This window comes from Nyctereutes procyonoides, unplaced genomic scaffold (genome assembly GCF_905146905.1).
Source record: "Nyctereutes procyonoides isolate TBG_1078 unplaced genomic scaffold, NYPRO_anot_genome, whole genome shotgun sequence".
Lineage (NCBI taxonomy): Eukaryota > Metazoa > Chordata > Mammalia > Carnivora > Canidae > Nyctereutes > Nyctereutes procyonoides.
Window position 1 is genome coordinate 4,113,195 of NW_026575025.1, and position 23,172 is coordinate 4,136,366.

The 23,172-nt window shown below is 51.2% G+C and overlaps 1 protein-coding gene across 1 annotated transcript in view; it reads left to right on the top strand.

The window, feature by feature from the left end:
- The window catches only part of ALX4 (ALX homeobox 4), a 45,715-nt gene that overhangs the window by 12,167 nt on the left and 10,376 nt on the right, over positions 1-23,172 (top strand). The window contains exon 2 of the mRNA XM_055315134.1: positions 20,582-20,892. Coding sequence (XP_055171109.1) covers positions 20,582-20,892 — 311 coding nt within the window. The remainder of the gene's footprint in view (positions 1-20,581; positions 20,893-23,172) is intronic.

The window sequence follows — 23,172 nt, forward strand, 5'->3', positions numbered from 1 at the left end:
CAGCACCATTTGTTGGAAAGACTTTCCTTTCTCTGTGAATGGTCTTGTTGTCCCCTTTGTCATAAATCCTTTAGCCATATAGCTGAGAGTTTGTTGCTAGGCTCTCCATTCTGTTCCATTGGTTTGTCTGTCTGTCCCTGGCATGGCCTTCTGAGGTGAAGTCCGGAATCCCAGAATATGGGGAACCTTAAAAGTCATCCTGTTCACCCCCTTTCCTTCAAGCTAATGACTAACCAGCCAAAGAGATCCAGCTCAGGGACACATTTGTTTTCCAGGAACCAGAGTGGGTAAGAAGGGGTGGAGGGCAGAGCCATGGGCAAGAGTGCCAGAATTATGACTTTGGCCACTGGCTAGGCCCCTGGAAGTTTAGAAGTACCAAGTATGTCAGCTGACCCTCCTGTGAGGACGTGGCCTGAGAAAACTCTCGCGTGCTCTTAGGGTCTACACTCCATTTGGACTCCTGAGAGCCCCAATCTGGGACCTCTTCATTCAGTAAGAGGATCCCAGCGCCCCCTTCTGGTGGAGCAGGGATGAACTCCCAGAGGGAAGCCAAGCCCCCATCCACCCGAAACCAGCTCCATGCTGTTGGCCCTGTAGCTTTAATTATTTTCTGTTTGATTCCCATGAGAGGGATTTGCTAAGGGGGCTCCCTTGTGAGGCCGGGGCCTCTTACCTTGCAGTGCCCCAGCCCTGGTGACTAGACATAGACCTGCTCAAGCCTGGTGTCCCAACTGGGTGCCCCAAGATGGAGAACAGGCACACTCCCTGGTATTCTTGGAATCATGTAGAAACTGTGTGCGGCCCACGACTAGGTTCACAGGCAGCCCGAAGCTTTAGATGCCGTTGGTTTGGGGAAGCTGGTGTGTCAGGACCTGGGAACAGATGTCAGCCTGTACAGCTGAGGGGCCTTGGGCAAATAAGTTGACCTCTCTGCCTCAACTTCTTTATATGTAAAGTGAGGATAAGTCTACTACCTACCTTTTAGGAGTACCATGAAAATTAAATAAGATAATATAGGTAAAGATCTTAGAACAGTCCTTAGAACAGAGTAAGTGCTCAATAAATATGAGCTGTTATTATTGCAAGGATTTTGCTGGAACCCTGACTATGCAAGGCTGATCAGAAATTTTGATGGGTAGTTACAGTTGACTTGGGTACATCAGATTGGAAATTGAACAAATGATTACTGAATCTAAACTGGGTGGTTGACAAAATCCTTTAAAATATGGATGAGTGATACAAGGAGTAGAGGCTGCCCGACAGCCTTAGCATGGGGACAGGACAGGGAAGGGTCAAGGAGGGAGAAGGAGGGCACCCCCACACCCCTCAGAACCTACAGCCTGCATCTTCCCAGGTTGCTATACCTTGTACTCAGGCATCAGGAGCTGGAACATAACTTTCTTTCTTCCGCTTCTGAAAGTCTGTTCTCTGTGTTCGTCTGACAGCATCAGACCAGGAGGTCCCCAAGGGTGGGATTCGAGTGTATTCATTTCTGCGTGGGCTCAGGGCTGGACACAGAGAATGTCAGGCTCAGTGCCTGTCAGGGAGGTTTTGCACCTCCTCTGGGCCCCAGCTCACCCAGCTGTGAGTAGGGGAGTGGTGGTGAGCATCGCCCATGGGCCAAGCCTGTACTGGGCTCTAGCACTCAAACCCCTCAGGAGGTATTAGTACTCCTAATTTACAAATGAAGAGGTGGAGAACCAGCGAGGGCCAGGTGCCCAAGCAGCTCTGCTTGAATTGAACCCAGATGTCCTGAAGCCATAGGGACTTTTTCTTCCTCCACTCCTTTGCCCATAAGGTTAATGCTTATGGCCTTGGCGACCTCATGCCCAGGAGCCCGTCGGGCACCATCAGTCATGGGGGAGAGCTCAGTAAGTTGTGGAGTGGGGTGTGCCAGGGGCAGGTTTTCAGTATGCAGCACAGTCTTCCCCTCACCCACTACAGTGATGACCACTGTAGCAGGTGCACAGACCCCATCTCCCTCCTGCTTCCAGAGACATCCTCAGAACCAGGCCAGCCCAGCTCAAGGCCCCATCTTGGTAGCAGCTCCGTGGGTGAGGAAGGAGCCAAGCAAACCCCACCCCAAAACTCATGATAACTGACCACATGTGGACCAGCCTCCTTGTTGGTTCAGCATCAGTGCCTGGACCAGGGTTGAAGGGAACTGCTGACCTGGAAAAAAGTTTCCTGAGCTGGGGCAGGTGGGTGGACAGTGAGGGCCAGGCTTCCTCCCTGAAGGCAGGCAGCTGACTCTGGCTTTACCTAATGAGCCCCATGGGACTCAGCCCGTCGGAGAAGATCTACAGAAGTCAGCTTTATGCTACACAAAGTACATTCTCACTGTTTTATGGGATGTTTCATCTCCCAAGAAGTGGTAACAAGTAGAAAAGAGATGAGCTCATCACATATCCTCTTCAGATTAAGGTTTTCTTGGTAGAAGGTGCATGCTATGCATTTTATATTATTTTTTATTATTTTTAAAAAGATTTTATGTATTTATTGGAGAGAGAGAGAGAGAAAGCACGTGAGCACACAAGCAGGGAAGGGCCAGAGAGACAAGCAGACTCCCCGTTGAGCCCAAAGCAGGACTCCATCCCAGGACCCCGAGATCATGACCTGAGCCAAAGGTGGACCCTTAATCACTGAGCCACCCAGGCGCCCCTACACCATCCATTTTATTTTATTTTATTTTTAATATTTTATTTATTCATGAGAGACACACAGAGAGAGAGGCAGAGACACAGACAGAGGGAGAAGTAGGCTCCACACAGGGAGCCCGATGTGGGACTCGATCCCGGGACTCCAGGATCACGCCCTGGACCGAAGGCAGGCACCAAATCACTGAGCCACCCAGGGATCCCCCACACCATCCATTTTAAAGCAGAGACGTCTTTGAAAACTTTTTTTCAGTCCCGATGAGCAGAGGTCAATGAAAGGACCATTCTCCAACCAACACATAAATATTGGAATATTGAGGATTATTGATACTTACCTACTTCCAAATTCCAGCCATTTAGATGGAAACGCTTATCAATAGCTTAGACACCAGTATGTTCTAGAAATTTTGAAATCTTAACCATATGATAGTTATAAAGGTGGAACTTTTTTTAAGATTTTATTTATTTATTCATGAGAGACATAGAGAGAGAGAGAGAGAGAGAGAGAGGCAGAGACACATGCAGAAGGAGAAGCAGGCTCCATGCAAGGAGCCCGACGTGGGACTCGATCCCAGGTCTCCAGGATCAGGCCCCGAGCCGAAGGCAGCGCTAAACCGCTGAGCCACCCAGGCTGCCCAAAGGTGGAACTTTTTGAAGCTGAGATAGAATAATCTTATCCATCTTTATCAATCTCAGAACACTAACTGGCAGGCTTACAATGAATTCAGCCATTAGTTTTCCTTTCTTGCCCAAGGGGAGAAAAATCTTCTTGCTTTTTCAGTTTATAAATGATTCTTTAGGTTTGAATAAACACTCTTGGAGAAAGAAAACCCTTGATTTTGGTGGAAGAAGCAGTCTCTGCAGGCCCACATGGTCCTTCCGCTGAGATGTTCATTTGTTTAACAAGATTAATTCAGCAACAGGTATTCGCTGGGGGCAGCATGGGTGACAGAGCACAGCCAGATGCCTTCCCTGCCTCTGGTGAGGGTCCCATCCAATGACAGAGGCTGCCCTTCTTCTCTTGTGATGCTTTGTGATGAGTGATTTAATTGGTAGGGGCCTTAGGGAAGCTCAAAGAAGAGTATGGCAGGGAATTCACAGGGAGGTGGTGATACCAGCCTGGGAAGGTGACTTGGGGCTCACCCAGCTCAAGGGGCCAGACCCCGCCCTGAATCAGCGAGCCCAGTTCTCTGTGACAGCAGCTAGTGGTACATTTCTGGAATGGCCCCTCTTGCCACTGCCCACCCCAGATGCCTTTCGGATGATACAGCGGGTGGAAGGCACTAGATGTTCCCACTGACAAATTCTTGAGCAGTTAAACATTGGGGTGCCCGCCTAGGCAAGTTGTCCAGATGTCACCAAGAGCGTACGGGGGAGTGAGGATTTTATAAGTAGTTTACAACTGACCCGAACTTTGTCATCAAAGCAGTGGTTAAAATTACAATTCTCCTTTCTCCGTTGTGCCTTCACCTTGCAATGTACCTTAGGCTAAAACGTATTTATGGAAGGTCTTTCTTTAAAAAACAAACTATAGGGGGATCCCTGGGTGGCGCAGCGGTTTGGCGCCTGCCTTTGGCCCAGGGCGCGATCCTGGAGACCCGGGATCGAATCCCACGTCAGGCTCCCGGTGCATGGAGCCTGCTTCTCCCTCTGCCTGTGTCTCTGCCTCTCTCTCTCTCTGTGTGTGTGTGTGTGTGACTATCGTAGATAAATAAAAAAATAAAAAACTATAGTTTTAAGTAAGTATTGAACAAAATAAATCTAACATCTTGTTTTTACTGTGGTTTCAAGCGTCTCAGCCCATGGACAGTCTTTGGTTGTTTTTTTTTTTTTAAGATTTTATTTACTAATTGAGACAGAGAGAGAGAGAGAGAGAGAGAGAGAGAGAGAGGCAGAGACACAGGCAGAGGGAGAAGCAGGCTCCACACAGGGAGCCAGACGTGGGACTCGATCCCGGATCTCCAGGATCACACCCCAGGCTGCAGGCAGCACCAAACCACTGCGCCACCGGGGCTGCCCCAGTCTTTGTTATAGATGTGGGAAGTGGGCCCTGATCACAAGGGGACATGTGCAGGTGGGGTGACTTGGCATAGCTCCTGCAGCTGCCCTGGCCTGACTTGGCCCCAAATAACCTATGTATTAATTTCTCCTGGAGGACTCCCTCTGGTAGAGATCATGCTGTGTCTCCGGCAGGGATATGCATTCTTGCACTCTGCTTCATTCAAAACTCACAAACGTTCTGGGGTGTGGGCAGTATTGGCCTCACTTTACAGGTGAGGAGACCCAGGCACACAGAGGCCAAGTCACACCCTTCAGCAGCAGAGCCACAGCTGGCTTGGGAGCCTTCCCCATAACCTACTAAATTTAGAACTCCCTCCACTTCTTGGGTAGGGAAAACCGACATTTCCTCATCTTTTGTTAAGTGCTAGCAAAGCGTGGCTTCAGGCCATCAAATTGTTGCCTCCAAGCCCCTGCTTTATAGAGATCTGGTTTGGCCCCTAAAAATATCCCCCTCCCCTGAGGGCTGCCTAGGTGCCCCAGCTCTGTCCAGCACCCTACGCCGTAATCAGTGCCCCCCTCACGACCGTGGGCCTTTTGAAGGAAGTTCTTAATCAGGCTTTGTATTTCCACCACCGGGAACTTTGCACAGAGCTGGTCCTCCAGAAATGTTGCTGAGTGAATGAATGAATGAATGAACGAACAAATGAATGAGTGCGTGAGTGAGTGAAGCAAATGATTGGCAAAATCAGAAATCAAGTCTGTCCGACTCCAAAGATTTCTCATTCATTTCATTTTGCCTGGGGCAGGATTTAAACTTCTCCATTTGGCCTGCCTTGGGTCTGAAAAGTGCTATTTCAGTGTCTCCGTGGGGGTGGCTGGGGACAGCAGACTTTCTCCCTGTTGGGGAGGAGGGATGGAGGAGGGATGACGGAGGGATGGAGGAGGGATGGAGGCTCAGAAGGGCTCTGTGGGAGATGTTGAGGGACAAGCCCCAGGCTGTATGGTTTGGTGGAGGTGGAGAGGAGCAAAACTGCAGACACACCACAGGGCTGATTTGAAGTCGGGAGACGGAGATCTTCCCCTAACAGGCTGTGGGATGGCCCAGAGTCTCCACATCCTCCCTGTAAGGTGTTGGGGAGGTGGGGGCGTGTGGTCCCCAAGCTCTGGGGCTTCTAGCTGGGGTGAGGGGAGGGCTTGTGAGGCTCCTTCTGCTTCTCTGGCAGCGACCCGACTGGCCAGGCCAGCTCCCTGTAAGGTTCCAGGGTCTCCTCCAGCCATGGGAGGCCGAGCTTGGGGTTGAGACCAGGGCTGGGCTGGAAGGGAGGAGCCAGGAAACTTCAGTGTCCTTGGGGAACAGCTAATGGGGCAGGGGGTGAGTTCTGGCTGAGGTCAAGCCCCCCACCCCACCATACTAAACATCAAGAGTGTTCAATCGTAAGTGGGCTTTTCATGAAATTAGTGGATGGGTTGGTACCACTCAGAGGGATTATGTGATTGTTTTTATTATTGTCCCCAGCCCTGGGGGGAGGCTCCCATCTCAGATTCCTCCATGGTAATTAATTAGGACCTGCCTGGCCTGAGAGTTAGAGGTGTCCTGTTTTACCATAAAATGTAGCATGTCTTTGGTTTTCAGCATTCAGTTCAAGGCCACACCATCACTGAAACCTCCCTGGACCTTTTCAAGCAAAACTGACCATCCTTCTTATAGACCCTGCTGTGTGCAGGATGCAGGGCTCTTGCTCTTGGGCCCCAGGACAATTAACCACTGTTACCCAATCTGTCCTCTCCATAAGGCCACGACCAAGGGGAAATGGTCCATAAATGGACACCTGAGTGGACCGAGTGATGAGGGCGTGAAGAGATGGAAACCCAGACACGGTATCAAGAGACAATGAGAAAAGGAACTTGGGGGTGGAAGCTGATAGGTGGAGGGGACCTAGCCCTGGGTAGAGCCGAAACCAGCACACAGGCCCTAGGGAACACTGGCTAGGGGACTTACTTTTTTTTTTTTTTTTCAATTTTTTGATTGTGATGAAAGAGACCTGTAACATAAAATTTACCATCTTAAAACTATTTTTTAAAGATTTTTAAATTTATTTATTCATGAGAGACACACAGAGAGAGGCAGAGACACAGGCAGGGGAGAAGCAGGCTCCCTGTGGGGGCCTGATGTGGGACTTGATCCCAGCACCCCAGGATCACGACCTGAGCCCAAGGTAGACACTGAGCCACCCAGGTGCCCCATTTTAAAACTGTCTTTTAATTGGGGAATAATTAGCACCTGAACTATTTTTAAGTACACAGTTCAGTGGTATTAAATATGTTAATAATGTTGTACAACTATCACCGCCATTTATCTCCAGAGCTCTTCTCATCCTGGAAAAGCAAAACTCTTATACCCACTAACCACTAACTTGCCACCCCCTCCCAGCCCCTGGCAACCACCATTTTCTCTTTGTGAACTTTTTTTTTTAAGATTGTATTTATTTATTCATGAGAGACACACAGAGAAAGAGGCAGAGACATAGGCAGAGGGAGAAGCAGGCTCCCTGTGGGGAGCCTGATGCAGGACTCCATCCCAGGACCCCAGGATCACGCCCCGAGCCAAGGGCAGATGCTCAACCACTGAGCCACCCAGGGGCCCCCTCTCTGTGAACTTGACCACCCCAGGTACCTCACAGGAGCAGAGGCTTTTCTGTGACTGGCTTATTTCACTTATCAGCCTGTCCTCAAGGTTCATCCATGTTGTGGCATAGATCAGAATTCTCTTCCTTTTTAAGGCTGAATAACATTCCATTGTAGGGAGAGACCACAGTTTGCTTATCCATTCATCTGCCATGCACATATTTTAGCTATTGTCAGAGGCTTTCTTATAATTCCCTTTTCTTCCTTTTTTTTTTTTTTTTGAGACAAGGAAACCTCACTCATTCATATCAGTTGTAAGCAAGGTGAAATTATAATGGCCTCAAAAAATAAAGTACTTCTTTTACTTTTAAGTTCCAAGGGTAGCTTGACCTCTGCTAACAAAATATGCCTCCTACAGGTCTTAGAAATGCTGCTAGAAAAATCACGTGCTCCGACTGGGTCACCGGGCGCTTCCGTGGAAGTGAGAGTTTTCAGAGGGCTGGAGAAGCAAGGTTCATTCCCAGAGCTGACATCTGCCTTGGGATTTTGCTGTTGGTGTGCAGGCCCATTTGTGAAGGCGGGGATGGCAGTGGCTGCTAAGGACACTCCAGTGCACGCCCTGCTCAAATTCCTATTGACGCCACCTTCAGAAAGGGGATTCCTGTGTAAGGTGGTTTCTTCCCATTCACACCCACATCCTTTTTTTTTTTTTGTAGTCCTAATCTTTTTTTAATTTAAATTTTAAATGGAGGTATAATTAACATAGAACATTATATCATTTTCAGGTTCACAACATAATGATTTGATATTTGGATATGTCAAGAAATGATCGCCACAGTAAGTCTAGCTAACACCTGTCACCTTCCGTAGTTGCAATACAGTTTTTTCCCTGGGATGAGAACTCTCGAGATCTACTCTCTTAGCAATTTTCAAATATATAATACAGCATGATCCACATACTTCTTTTTTTAAAAAACTTTTTGTTTGGCCACAGTTTCAGGCTAAGAGAAAAGTTAGAAGCAGAGGACAAAGAATTGCGGGTCCCTATTGCGCCAAGTCTTTCTGTATTTGTGTGACCCTCAGCCCCTCTTGCAGGCTCTCTGCATATACATGCATGTACTGATTTACGCGCACACACACATACATGTTGTTTCCTTGCACACTGCTTAAAAGGGAGCTGCACACACATAACCCCTTCCTCTGAATCCTTCCGTTTTTAGAGGAGAACAAATGGAAAACAAGACAGTGTGCTGGGGAGAGGATTGATGGGGTGCAGGCTGGGGGATGGAGGAGACCCCGAAGCCGAGGTCCCACGAGAAAGGCATGGGTCCCCATTTGAAATCCCAGATGTTCGAAGGAGTTGTCTCGGGGGTGGCGCTGAAGGTGGGACGGTTGGTGAGAGAAGCATCTGAGAGGAGCTGCTTCCTGGGACTCTTGATCTTGTTCTTTCCTCTTGACCTCATCTCCTGGCTGCCCCATCCCAGCCTTGCATGGAGCCTCTGCCCCCCAGAGGCTCTTCTCTGTCCTGCAGAGAAGATGCCCAGGCAGGGGGTTCAAGCCCTAGCTCTGCCTCTGACCACTTGTAGGTTCTTGGATGAGCCACTAACTCCCACAGGCCACAGGTTCTGGATGCATTTCACACTGTGGCTGCGTGGTGGCGGCCTGATGGATGATGTCCTGGTCATGGGTCCAGCACAAGGCCCAGTCACTGGTTTTTTGGGAAAGCACACTGCTAGTTCCTTTTCCTTCCTGGGCCCTGGGCAGCCCCCTTCAGCCTCTGGGCCCCAAGAAGACCACCCCAGCCAGTGTGAGAAGGACGAAGAGAGCTTCTGTGTGCGGGTGGCGCAGCGGTCAGGGGCTGCTTCCCCTGCCCCTGTGATGCCCCCCCCCCTCCAGGAGAACCCACAGACGAGTTGGCCACAGATCTGCCCACAACATAGAAAGCCAGCTGGGTGAGAAACCACCAGGTGTGTTGGGGGGGCCTTTGCATGGCTCCTTCGCCAGCAGCTGGAGGACCCAGATTCCCCAGGGTCCCCACCAAGGGAGGTGGCTTTAGGAAATAAGCCACCACTCAGTTGCTGGTGACATTCAAGGAGTCCTGTCTCTCTGTGTCTCTGTGGAGTGAGGACACTCATGAGAGCCCCCGTGTGGGAGTTTTGAGGGGGTTGATTTCAGTCGAGAACGTGAGAGCCCCCAGAACTGGAGGGGAAATGTGCTCTGTGGGGAAGGGCAGGGACGCATCTCGTTCATCTCTGCTGTGACCCCCTTGTGGTGCCAGGATAGTGGCAGACACATAGTAGGGCCGGAGAGCTGCTTGTTTGGCAAACCCTCTCAGGTGGGGCGTTGGTTTTGGAGCAAACTTCCAGAAACCTCCTCAAGGCTTGGGGCCCTGGGGACCGCCTTCTGCCCCCAAGGAACTTAATTGGGACTGCAGTGCCTCCTGGTGGCAGGAGGAGCAACTGCAGCCTTGATCCTGGCCAGCTGGGAGTGGGGCTCTGGAATCTTCCAGCAGGCAGGGGACCAGGGAACTCGCCTTTGGTTGAGCATCATGTCCCAGGGCCTGGGGACTCCTCCTCAGCTGTGACTTCCCAAGGAGAAGTGCCCCCTCCATAACTCCATCCCCACTCCCTGGCAGGGAGCCAGGCAATATTTGTTGAAATGAGGACACAGAGAAGCCAAAAGGTCTGTGCAGGGCCATAGCAGCAACAGGGTCACCTTTGGTCCTTTGTGCCCTGCCCTGTGGCTAGGTGGGTTTTTCATCCCACTTTCCTGCCCCCATGCCACAGCCACCCCATACAGCAGTGTGTGCTGACAGATCAAGGCCCTCCTGGGTCTGCAGCCCAGCCCTGTGGCCTGGGTCCCTCCCCTATGAGTGCCCTTGGTCACCCCCCAGCAGGACGTACAGAGCAAGCAAAGGCAGCAGGAGCCCAGGCCTGGGTCAGGACCCAGCTGCACTTCGGGGAGGCCCTGCTCTGGACTGCTCACACTCGAGTGGGGGGTTGGGAGGGTGGGTACATACACTAGAAAGCAAGGAATTAGTATTCAAGAGGTAAGTCCAGTCCAGGGGTCATCCTTGCCCTGAATCTTGGGAGTCCAGTAAAAGCAATCCACAAAAGAAGGAATCTAACAGAGGAAAGATTTAACTTTGCTAGTAATAAAAATGTAAATTCAAACAAGAGCTCACTTTTTTTTTTTTAAGAGCTCACTTTCATTTATCACACTGGCAAAGATTTTTGAAACACGATGACCGCCACTAGCCCTGAAGCAGGCAGGCATGCAAGTAGCTGAGGAACCACCGTGGCTCCGAAAGACAGTTTGGCCGTGTGTATCAGAGACCTTCCAATGTGAATAGGCTCCAGTTGAGTTTTTCTAGTTCTTGGAGTTTCTTCTAACTTTTTCACCATGATGCATGAAAGATTTAACTATGACGATGTTCATCGCAGGCCTGTTATAATTTCAAACAATCAGAAACCCGGTTGCCCAGCAGTAGGGTATTGGCTAAATAGAGCTTGTCCTTCTGGCGGAATAATATGCAGCCGTTAAAAATGATGTGATGGTAGAAGAATAGAGAACAGCATGGAAAGATGTCCTGGATATTGTGTTAGGTTAAAAAAAGGCATAGGAAAAACTGTGTCCCCCTGGGTGTGTGTTTATGTTTGTGTGTTATACTTTTTTTTTTCTTGGTTTATCTTCACTTAGCTTATTGATTTTTAACATTTTTCCATATGGAACATGGATAATGATTATATTTGTGTGGTGTTCTGGGGGAGTGAAAGTGGGTCTGTGGGACTAGAATCGAGGTGGCGGGTGAGAGGAGGTAAGTCTATACAGTAGGCAGACGTTAGTCCTGTCTGGGCAATCATAAATACCACAGTAAGTCTGATTTGTAAGGTTGGCATATTTAGCAAACAAAAAAACAAAAAACTAAACAAGATTTTTTTTAAAAGCCCTAACAATAAAACCAAAATGCTCCGTTAAATTTGAATTTCAAAGTAACAAGGAAAAATTTTTATTTTCAGTATTTCCCAAGCAGTATTTAGGACATATGTATATTAAAAATCATTCATTGTTTCTCTGAAATTCTAATTTAACTGAACACCCTGTGTTTTATCTGGCAATCCCAGTGAGAGCTCTGGGTGCTAGGGAAAGCCTTTAGAGAAGGTCACAATATAATCAGATGTGTGTGTCTGGTTGTATTTGAGGGTGGTGGGCCTGACAGCAGAGAAACTCATTGGGAGGTGAACGTAAGCCTGTGGTCTGGAAGCCTCCAGTGCCCAAGAAAACTCAAGAGGTATGGGGCACCCAGTTTATGAGGACAGCGCCCAATCCCCACCACAAAAGTGGCCTTTCTCTGAATCATCCCTACCCTTCTCTTCTTCCATCCACCCTTATTGGTGCTCATCTCTCACCTCCCAAAATTTCACGGCAGAGTCCAGCACCCTATGAAAGCAATCATGATTTGGGATTCTTCTTGGGGTTTTTTTAGAGATCTTATTTATTTATTTGACAGAGAGAGAGAGAGAACAGACCTCCTGCCAAGCGGGGACCCTGGAATCATGACCTGAGCCAAAGGCAGATGCTTAACCAACTGAGCCACCCAGGCACCCCTATCATTTGGGATTTTAATTGCTGCTTTCAAATAGCAATTTGATAAAAGCAATTCTTGTTCATGGTAGGACAAATAGAAAATTAACTCAGACCAGAAAAGATAAAAGGAACATCAACCCATATACCTATATTCCCACCTCAGGAAACTTCTAGAATTTTCTAAGGATAGATACTCCATTCTCCTATTTTTAAAGATGAGACTTACTTACTATAACAGGAACATCCTGCCAGATGCTAAAATGCTGTTCTTTTAGAACATCGGTTTCATTCATTGGCTCATCAAATGTTTATTGAACCCCTACTGCCTACCAGCCACAATTAGTAGGCACTGGACAGGGGTAGACAAAGCAAATATATTCAGATATACTCCCCGTTTTATGGAAGGCAGAGAGAGACAATAAACAAGGGGGAAATATCCCAAATAAATACACAATAATGTGTGCTAGATGCCAAGAAAGAAACAATTTGCAGAATAAATATCAGGAAGGATCTTCTATTTATGAAAATAACATCCTTTGTTTAACCAATCTCCTATTACTGGGCATTTTGGTTATTTTTGGTTTTTCCATATAACAAACCTTCTCTCCAGCTAATTCTTTGTGCCCATCCGTAATTCTTTCTTTAGGATAAATTCTGGAAGTGGGATTTGTGGGTGAAGACATGCAAACTTTTCATTCATTAGGTTTGTTTTGGTTTGGTTTGGTTTGAGTTTTTCTCTGATATACTGAAACACAATTGCATATTTTTCTGTATAGTGTACATGCCTTTCATTTTTATAATAACGTGCTGCAAAATTAAAATCCGGGGGGTGTATAGTTTTTCGAATCTTCACAGATTCCTGTGCAGATTCACATACTCCCCACCGCAGCTGGGGTGCAGGATGGGTCCCCATCCCGGCCCTGTGTGGTCAAGCCCTCCTCCCCCCCAGCCCCTGGCAACCAGTGATCTGTTCTCCATCCTCAGGCTGTTGTCTTTCCCAGGATGTCATATGATAAATAAGTGGAGTCATACATATGTAAATTTTGAGTCTGGCTTCTTTTACAGACCATAATGCTGCTTTTGAGAGTTACTTCATGCCATTGTCTGGATAATACCTCACTCCTTCTATCTCTGAGTCCTATCCTCTTGCACAGAGGTTCCAAGTTTGCTTATCCATTCACCTGTTAGGGGACTTTTAGGTTGTTTCTCGTTTGGGATGATTCTGAGCAAAACTGCTGTAAATATTTGCAGGCAGGTTTGGTGTTTTTCCTCTGAAAATAAGTCTTCGTGTCTCCCGGGCCAATGCCTCGCAGTGGAGTTGCTGGGTCACTTGGGGAGCGTGTGTCTAATCGTGTAACTGCTGCTCGGTTTTCCCGCCAGTGACATGGGAGTTTCCCTTGCTCCTCGGCCCCGTCATCACCTGGTGCCATCGGGTTTTCCACCTCCTTTGCAGTAGGTGCGTGGTGCTCTCTCCCTGGGGTTGTAGTTTGCATTTCCAGGCTGGATGATAGGCGGAGAGTCTTTTCATGCTTTTTTGCCACCTGTATGTCTTGCCGGGTGAAGTGTCTATGTAGATGTTTCATCCACTTTTTTGTGTGTCTTTTCCCTTTTCTCTTTTCTGTTAACTAAACCCCACACTTTATTCAGAGGTCACTGGTTTTTTCCTGATGTCCCTTTCCTGGGACCCAATCCAGGACACCACAGGTAGGCCACAAGTCTCCTTACCCTCCCATGGTCTGTGACAGTCTCTCGGACCTCCTGTGTTTTAAGAGACATTTTTGGAGCTTGTGTTGGGGAGCAGGGGTTCAGCTACATCACCTGCGGGTGGCTGGCCTGAGCACCTGAGCTTCCACCTCCTGCGGTCCTCCGCAGATGGGCAGCTCCCCAAGGGCAGGGACGCCGGCTGCCTCTACCCGGTGAGACCACGTTCCCTGAAATGTCTCCTCAGTTACTGCTGCCCCTTCGGGATTATTTATTGGGCCCGGAGCTAAACCAGGGACTGGCCAGGCTGAGCTCCGGATGGAGCCCAGTGGCAGATGAGGTGGGCTGGGGACGTGATCAATGGCTCACCTTTAACCTTCGCCCCTACCCCCACAGGACTGTTTGGACAGCAGTGGGTTTAGTCGGTGCCCTTTAAATAGCATGAAAGGGCCTCATGCTGGCCTGTTTTGTTTAAGGAGATTACATCGGCGCTGTGCACTCTGCCACAGGGTGTGCGAGGCCAGCTCACCCGAGAACAGAGCGAGCCGCATGTCCCCCACAAAGCAGATGTTTGGAGGAAAAATAGATGTAATCAAAACCATGGAGGATAAAATTACTCAGACCCCTTAGACATATACTCCATATGCATGGGCCTGTGCGCAACTACACACACACACACACACACACACACACACACACACACCGCTCCTATGTCCATACTCACCTATGTGTGTCTGCAGAGTAACGCTCACTTGCACAAATCCCCGTACACAGCAGCACACATCCTACTTGTGGGCCTGCTTGCTGCACAGACCCATCCGCAGGCAACCACACATGTGTTCCCCACACCCATTCACAACTGCAGACTGGTGCCACATGCCCGAGGGCACCCATCCGCGCACACAGAACTGAATACACACAAAGAGGCCTCCAGCATCCTCCCCGCTTCAGAAGTACCCTCTCTTGAAATCAGTCATGAAGAATTCTAAAAATTTAAAAATCACAGTCACTTTCAGAAATCTCTCAAGGGCTTCTGTATCAAAAAAAAAAAAAAAGGTTAGATGGGCCTAGTGTGACATCACCCGGCTGAACCAGGACAAGCAGCAGAGGGTAAGGGAAGGAAGAGAGGTTTTCCATCTCTTGTATTTCTCGGAGTTCTGGCAGAGGTTGGAGGGACCTTCTGGGGCTCCTGACTAGGACTATATCCTTGAACCAAATGCTTCTACTTCATCAGAAGTGGCTGATGGAAATATGTACCTAGGGCTGTTCGAAGGGCATGCCGCACCATCGTGGCTGCCATTGCATGCAGACCTTGGGCGGGGCAGCCATGGATTCTTCTTGATGTTTTGTGTATGCACATGACTTGATTCCTCTGGGCCGTCTGGGGTTTATATCCACATCGGGACATTCCCTTGGGAAGCTGCAGATCGGAATTACATGGTCTTGGGCCCCAGAACGAGGACAGAGCCCTCTCAGGAGAGGGGCACCAACATGGTGCCAGGGCCGAGTGCATATGGAAGGAAGGGCGGGGGAAGCCAGACCTGCAGGCAGGTGGCCTGGACCCCGGGGGCTCAGTTACGGCTCAGCCTCGTGCAGCATGGTGCTCTCGTCCCTGAAGAAGCCTGGCCCTGAAGCAGGGCAAGCTGAGGGTCTCCCAGGGGCCTTTATCCCACTGTGGCCACATGGTGGGGATGGAGCTGGCTCCTGGCAGATCTGGGAGCCACTTTGGGACTGGCTTCCCTGGACGATTAAATTCTAGAGCCTCTTCTGTGAATGCCACCTCTTGCTTCTCCCCTGTCCCCTGACACCCTTCAGTGTCTGTTGGCCTTCTCCCCCTCCCCTTTGGCCAGTCATCCCCTCCTGCTCCTTCCGCTGCCAGCTGTCCGTGGAGGCATTCGTGATTGCAAGCCTCTTTTTCACGTATCCTACCCACCCATCTCCTCCTCGTCTGGCAGGATGAATTGGCTCATTCATTTGTTCCACAAACCCTTTCTGCGTGCAGCTGGCTCACAGTAGCACATGAAGGTAGCTGGACAGAGTGAGAGCCCGTAGTATTTGGTTGCTAGAGTCGTTCACTTATTCTTCAGCAACTTCTCGCTGTACATCTGCCATCAGCCCCATCCTGGGCTCAGCCCAGAGTCAGCGACACAGCGACATGAGTTTCCAACCCTTGGGGAACTGAGGTTCTCTAGCAGGAAATGGACACTCAGGGCTTGATTAGATACTAGTCAGAAACCCAGGCAGGAACTGGAGAGGCTGAGCAGAGGATAAAGGGATCCGTAGGGTTGTGGCAGTCTGGGAGGACTTCCTGGAGGAGCTGGCTCTTGCCTGGATCTTGGAGGTCAGCTGGCAAGGAGGGCATTCCAGGCAGGTGGCCGGGGGTGCATGGGAGGGAGACCAAGGGGGTCCATGGTGACCTTTGGTCAAGGGTACTTCCTCGTGAGTTGTGGGGTCCTCTGTTTTCAGCAGCTGCCTTGTTGAGGAGGGCACTGCAGGGCGACTGGATCCTGACCAAGCACCCAGGCCTGGGGCCACCCGCCTGACTCTCCACCCAGCTCCTCAGGATCATATGGTTGGGGAGCAAAGTGCTGGCTTTGCCCGGGGCCCAGCACCACCCCGCAGCCCATCCCTGGCACCTACTGTGTCAGTCTTGTTAAATGTGGGGCCACCTGAGAACAGGAGTCAAAACCACAGCTGTTTAGTCAGGACAGAGGACTCGGGGAGGTGTGGTGGCCATCCCGGGAAGGGCCCTGCAGAGCTGGAGCCGGGACCAGCGAGCCACACTGTCCGAGAGACAGACATGGGCTGGACCTCAGGATGAAAGGCCCGGCTGTCCTGTTGGCAGCAAGCTGGCCATCACCGCAGCCCCCGCGGCAGCACCTGCTGGAGATGCTGCAGGTTGGAAAGAGTTTGCAATAGACCCCCTCTTCACCCCAGTCTGGGATCTTCAAACTGAGCCCCTGAGAGGGCCTTGGCTTGTCCTTCTGACCCATCGGGTGGGCCATGGAACCTTGGGGAATTGTTCTTTGCCATTGAAACTAGAGACCCAGTCTCCAGATTTAAAGCAAAATGATCAGTAGTGAAGACTGAGGTGAGGAGGCTCTCTTCCCTCTTCTTTGAGGAGCCGAAGCATCCGTTTGCCAGAATTCCTTCCATCCCTAAGCCTTCCCAATTGGCCGACGTTTGCCTGGATGCAGACAGGTCCCCATCCCTGTCCCCTCTTCTCGCCACCCCACACCCTCAGGGAAGGCCCCGGTGGTGGCTTGGGCAGGAGGGACACTCCACTGGGCTGAGGCGGTGCCACAGCCCTGCCACCCCCCGCCCCCCGGCTCCAGATGGAGCACAGCCACTGCATTTGCAGAGGAGACTCTGTGATGTGAGAAGAGTCATCCGAGGTGACGGGCACCTCATGGTAGAGCTGGGGCCAAGAGCGGACCTCCAGCTCCTGGTCCGGTGGCCTTTGTGCACACTGTGCTGTCTCCCTGTTTTTCCCCCACTCCTTGGGTCTCAGTAGTACGAGAAACTGGATTCTTACTTCTCGCCATAGAAGACTGGAGGCTCTGCTGTCTGCCCACTGGCTAAGACCAGACCTAGGTCAACAAGGAGGGGCTCCTCTCAGGGGCCGTGTCTTCCCCTCCTCATCCTCAGAGGCTGGTCCTTCTGCCCCCCAGGAGGAGCAGAGCAGGACTCCTCGATTATGGGAGCTCCCTGCATTCCTCTGGCCCTACCCCGTCTCCCCGGGAAAAGGCCCCAAGCCACAGGGTAGGAATAGAGGACCGATCCAGGACCTAGAGGCTGTGCTTTGTCACTTATTAGCACACATTCCCTGCTCTCTCTGGCGTGAGCTTCCCACCAGTTAAAACTAGGAGTTTGGGCTGCTCCCTACAACCCTCGGTTTCTGTAACATGCAGCTCCCCGTGCAGCCCGGGCCCCTGTTGCTGTGCGGGGTGGTCCCCGTCCCAGGCCGGATGCCAGAGGACACTCTGAGGGTCTGTGGGGTCATGGGATGGGGCCTGGAGATCAGTGCAGGAGGGGCAGGGGCTGCCCCCCAGTCTGGCCTCCAGGAAATTGCATAACAGAGATGTTTATTTTTGGTGAGGCTGGGTGGGATTTCTTCTCTTAAAAAAAAAAAAAAACCCAAAACATAAAACTTGTTTGTCTGCCAGCAAGATAAATATCTTCGCTGAAAGCTCTTGGCCCCACTGCCAGCTGCAGTTTGCATAATGTTGTCACTGAAGCCGTGGCGGTCTGCGTGTGCCCGGGCTCGCGTGGGTGTCCCCCGCAGGAGGCCTGGGAGCTGTCAACCTCCCCCTTGGCATCAGCGTGGTTGGTGGCCTCCAGCAGTGGGCTCCAGGCACTCACCTCCACTCCCTTCCTCGGTGCTCTGGAGAGAGAGGTGGGGATGCCAGGCCGATGTCCCTCCCACCTCCCCAGCATCGAGAGAGCCCCCAGGGCACACAGAAAGCTACGGAGGAGAGCCAGCCCGAACCCTCAGCCCCCAGGACATGGATGCTGTCAGGGGACCTGAGCGGGAGGCACAGTCCTGATCCTTCGTGCCCACCGCTTGGACCCCTGCCCCTCAGAGGGGCTCACACCAACACATGTGCTGGTGTCAATCGGAACCTGTACTTGTGCTTCTCAGAGGCTCCCCGGAGGCCTTACTACTCTGTGCTTGCGCCCCGCACACGACCGCACTCCACGGGAGTCACGGGCCACGAGAAGGGCCCAAGCATCTCCCAGGCCAGCACCTGCACCCGTCTCTACACGCGGATGCTCTGGGGAGGGCCTGCCTGCTCTTCCCAAGGGAAGGCGTCTCCAGGGCCAGAGCCCCCTGCTGCTCGGAAGTCCATCCCAGAACTGGGGATACCATTACAGGCAGCAACCTACGCAGCCCGCCCGCACCGCCGTGCTAAGGGCTTTGCCTGGTGGCCTCCTTAATCCCACACCACCCCAGGAGGGAGATCCCACAGGTATCTTCATCCCCATTTTATAGGTGGGGAAACTGAGGCACGAAGCTGATAAGGGAACTGTCCTAGTACACAGCTGGAGTGCAGTATGTGTGGGATTCATATCCTTCACCGGCTCTAGAGACCGTGCTCTAACCTTGATTCTTTTTTTTTTTTTTAATTCATGAGAGACACAGAGAGAGGCAGAGACACAGGCAGAGGGAGAAGCAGGCTCCCTTCAGGAGCCCGATGCAGGACTTGATCCTAGGACCCCAGGATCACGACCTGAGCTGAAGGCAGATGCTCAACCACTGAGCCCCCCAGGTGTCCCTCTAACCTTGATTCTGAGGCCAGTGCGTCTGCCCAGGGGGCTCACTGGGCCATTTGGACACGGACCAGTTACTCCCGCCGCCCCCCGCACCCCCACTGGCCTCCACGCCCTCACCCCTGACTTACTTAGATCCACCGCTCCTTTCCAGCGCTGGGCGACTGGGAATCGGCCCGCGGAGCCGCGTCCTGGCAGATGGCAGTGGCGGCATTCCCAGGCCGCCAGCTTAGTGTGAATCTGCCTGGGCGCTCGTGTCAGTGTCCCCGGGAATGCAGGTGGGGACGTGACACAGGTGCCGCCCGGGCTCCTTAGTAAATGCACCACTTGCCTGGAGGAGGCAGGACCCTGCGTGGGCGGTAGGTGAAGCCCGGGGAGGGGGTGGGGCGTGACCCCTGGCGCGGGATCCTTTGGGGGCAGGGGGCTCTCCACACTCCTGCTGAGCCTAAGCGGGACCAGGCTAGGACAGGAGGGGCATTCCCGTCTGCCTCGACGCTGCCTTCCTCCTCGCCGCCGCCCCACTGGGCCAGACGTGGATGCTGAATTAGTTTCCCCTTCCCCAGGAGTCTGAGGCACTGGGTTGGCATTCCCCATATCCAAAGCAAAAGTCCTGGCAAAGGGAATCCTTCTAGAAGGAGGAGCCTAGGGTCAGTGGGGGTGGGGATTCAAGGTCTGAGAGATCAGATTGGCTGACCCAGAGTCATATTATGTTGGTGCTGAAGGGGGTGCACTCTGAGATGATGGCAAAGAGGCTCAGAGATGGAAATGGATCTGCCCAAAGTCACACAGCACGGTAATGGCAAGCCGGGATTATGTATTTTTTTTTATTGGAGTTCGATTCGCCAACCTATAGCATAACACCCAGTGTTCATCCCATCAAGTGTCCCCCTCAGTGCCCAGTCACCCAGTCACCCCCACCCCCCACCCACCTCCCTTCCACCACCCCTTGTTCGTTTCCCAGAGTTAGGAGTCTCTCATGTTCTGTCTCCCTCCCTGATATTTCCCACTCATTTTCTCTCCTTTCCCCTTTATTCCCTTTCACTACTTTTTATATTCCCCAAATGAACAAGACCGTATAATGTTTGTCCTTCTCCGATTGACTTACTTCACTCAGCATAATACCCTCCAGTTCCATCCACATCGAAGTAAATGGTGGGTATTTGTCGTTTCTAATGGCTGAGGAATATTCCATTGTATATATAGGCCACGTCTTCTTCATCCATTCATCCTTCGATGGACACCGAGGCTCCTTCCACAGTTTGCTACTGTGACATTGCTGCTATAGACATCAGGGTGCAGGTGTCCCGGTGTTTCACTGCATCTGTATCTTTGGGATAAATCCCCAACAGTGCAATTGCTGGGTCGTAGGGCAGATCTGTTAACCCTTTGAGGAACCTCCACACAGTTTTCCAGAGCAGCTGCACCAGTTCACATTCCCACCAACAGTGCAAGAGGGTTCCCCTTTCTCCGCATCCTCTCCAACATTTGTGGCTTCCTGTCTTGTTAATTTTCCCCATTCTCACTGGTGTGAGGTGGGATCTCATTGTGGTTTTGATTTGTATTTCCCTGATGGCAAGTGATGCGGAGCAAGCCGGGATTAGAACCTGGGCCTCCTGACCTCGAATCCAGTGGGACGCTGAGAGGGGACTGGCTGAGGGAGGGCCCTGCCCCTCCCTTCTTTCTTGCTCAGTTCAGCCACTGGTTTCTGACCTCATTTCTTCCCCCCTCCCCACCCCCAGCCAAAGAGAGCTCCCTGGGTGAGCCAGAGTTGCCACCCGACTCTGACACCGTGGGGATGGACAGCAGCTACCTCAGTGTGAAGGAGGCTGGAGTGAAGGGGCCCCAGGACCAGGCCAGCGCCGACCTCCCCAGCCCGCTGGAGAAGGCCGACTCTGAGAGCAACAAGGGCAAGAAGCGGAGGAACCGAACGACTTTCACCAGCTACCAGCTGGAGGAGCTGGAGAAGGTCTTCCAGAAGACCCACTACCCCGACGTATACGCCCGGGAGCAGCTGGCCATGAGGACAGACCTCACCGAGGCCCGTGTGCAGGTCAGTGATGGCACCCGGCGGTGGTGGTGGGAGAGGTGAGGGCCTGCCATCGGGCCAGTGGCCAAAGCTGGGACCACCTGACCGTCCCTCAACTGCACCAGGGCTTTCTTTACCCCAGTCCCTGCTCCAACCAGAGCAAGTCTGCTTTTATCTACCTGAATACCAGGCCTCTTGCTCTGGCGGGAGCAGGGACAGAAGGAGGGCCCCGGGGGAGGTGCAGGAAGCGGTTAGTGTATTTCTAGGCTCTCTGTGGTATGGGTGTTCAGGCCCTTTCACAGAGGAGAAGATAACTCATCTATGCCCTCAAAAGCCTATCTCTTAGGAAGGAAGCAGGGTAAACCTAAAAACATCCACCGCAGTCCAATGGACAGAAGAAGAGAACATTCCACCTCTTCATTTTGCCTAGGATGGCTGCCTCCTCCTCCACCATCATGGCTAAACCAGTAGCCCCCTACCACCATCCAGCCATTGAAACACCCAACACAACACAACCCAAACACCACAGTCAACCCAGCCTGACATGGTTCAATACAATCCAACAGAACCCAACACAACACAACCCAAACAATGCAGTCAACCCAACCCAACACAGCTCAACACAACCCAACAGAACCCAACCCAACACAACATAACCCAAGCCAACACATTCAACCTAACACAACCCAACCCATCTCAAACCAACACGATACAACACAAGCAAATCAGGTCACCTTCTATCACACTGTCCTGTTTTGTCTTCTTTATAGAATTTATGACTGGCTTAAATTATGTTTGTCTCCTCTCACTACAATGTGAGCTGCTTGAGGACAAGTACTGTCTGATTGTTCATCACTGTATTCCTACCAATTAGAGAAGGCTGAATTCAGAGTAACAAGGGCAAAAGATAAATATCTGTAGATTGGTGGACCTCCTTTGTCCAGAGAGGTGTGTCCTCGCATGAAGCTACAGCAAGAAAAGAACCAGAAAGGAAGCAAAGACCTCTGAGAACCCAAAACTCGGGAGACAAACCCATGCTTTAAAGCTCGGGCTTCAGCTTCACATAAATAAATGCCATGCTCAGTCTACTTTTCCAACCAAGAGCATGTTAGAAATGGCAAATAAAGTGTTTTCAGATAGCAGCTTTTCCCCTCCAGGAGGCTGGGTAAGTCAACAGCTTGAGAGCAAAGAGCAGTTGTTGGTTTTTTTGTTTTTTTTTTTTTTTTTTTTTTTTTTTAAAGCAACACATCTCATCTGGGCTGGCCTCAGCTCAGAAGTGGGTGGGTTCGGTGCCAGGACAGAGCCTTCCGTTATCCGCAGGCCCCAAGGGCGCCCCCTGCTGCCTCAGTTCACTAGAGAACCTTCAGCAGAGCGTCCCGAAGGGCATCAGTAAAAGGCTCCTCAGTCTCAACCATGTTCTCTGTAACAAGGCAGAGCAACTGTAACATAGTCCAGAGCCGTTTTCTTTCAAAATGGATCATGCAGAAAAGGACCAGCAATAACCATACATACGTGGCCATCCAGAAACTGCAGGTACTACCCAAAACGAACCGAAGTTGGCTTGTTTAGCCAGCCACAAGTTCCTGGGGTCGGGCTACCCCCTTCTTAGTCCTGTCCAGTGCCTGCTGAGTGGTTGGGGAAGAAAGGCAGAGCATCTGAGGCTCAACTGTCATTCCAGAAGCTTCCACACACCAACTCTGTTACTTGCATCAGGATAAGCCACGATGTGACCTCATGTGCCTCAGAGTCTGGACAGGAACCCCAGAACCTGGCCTCAGCCCAGCCTGTGAATTGGGAGGAACCGAAGGAGACTGTGAAGAAGGGGGCGGCCAGTTGTGGGACATTCCTGTAGGCTCCGGGTTGGCGTGGGATAGACCTCTGCACATCCTCTGCACAGTGTGTGTTCCTTACAAGGGGATGGGAGTGCCCAGGAGTAGAATTCACTTAGTATCAAGAGAAGGATGGCTCTTCTAGTACAAAGCATGGAAATGACGGTCATGTAAAACATTTCTGAGGTGCCATCACACAGCCAAAGCAGAGTGTCCCCTCTGCGTGCATGCACACATACCCATTTATGCCAACTTCCGTAAAGGCATTGAGGCAGCTATGATTAAAGACTTAGTTGCATCTGAAAACAAGAACAGTGTCATGAAATAGGAAGGTTATTACCTCAGACGTCTAGGCTAAGAATCATCGTTGCCACTGAGCACGAATTTCAACCCCGAGCTTCCCAGCAGCCAAGGCAGAAAGGGAGATGCTGACATGTCGCCTCTCTTATCATCCAAGGAGAGGATCATGAGAGTA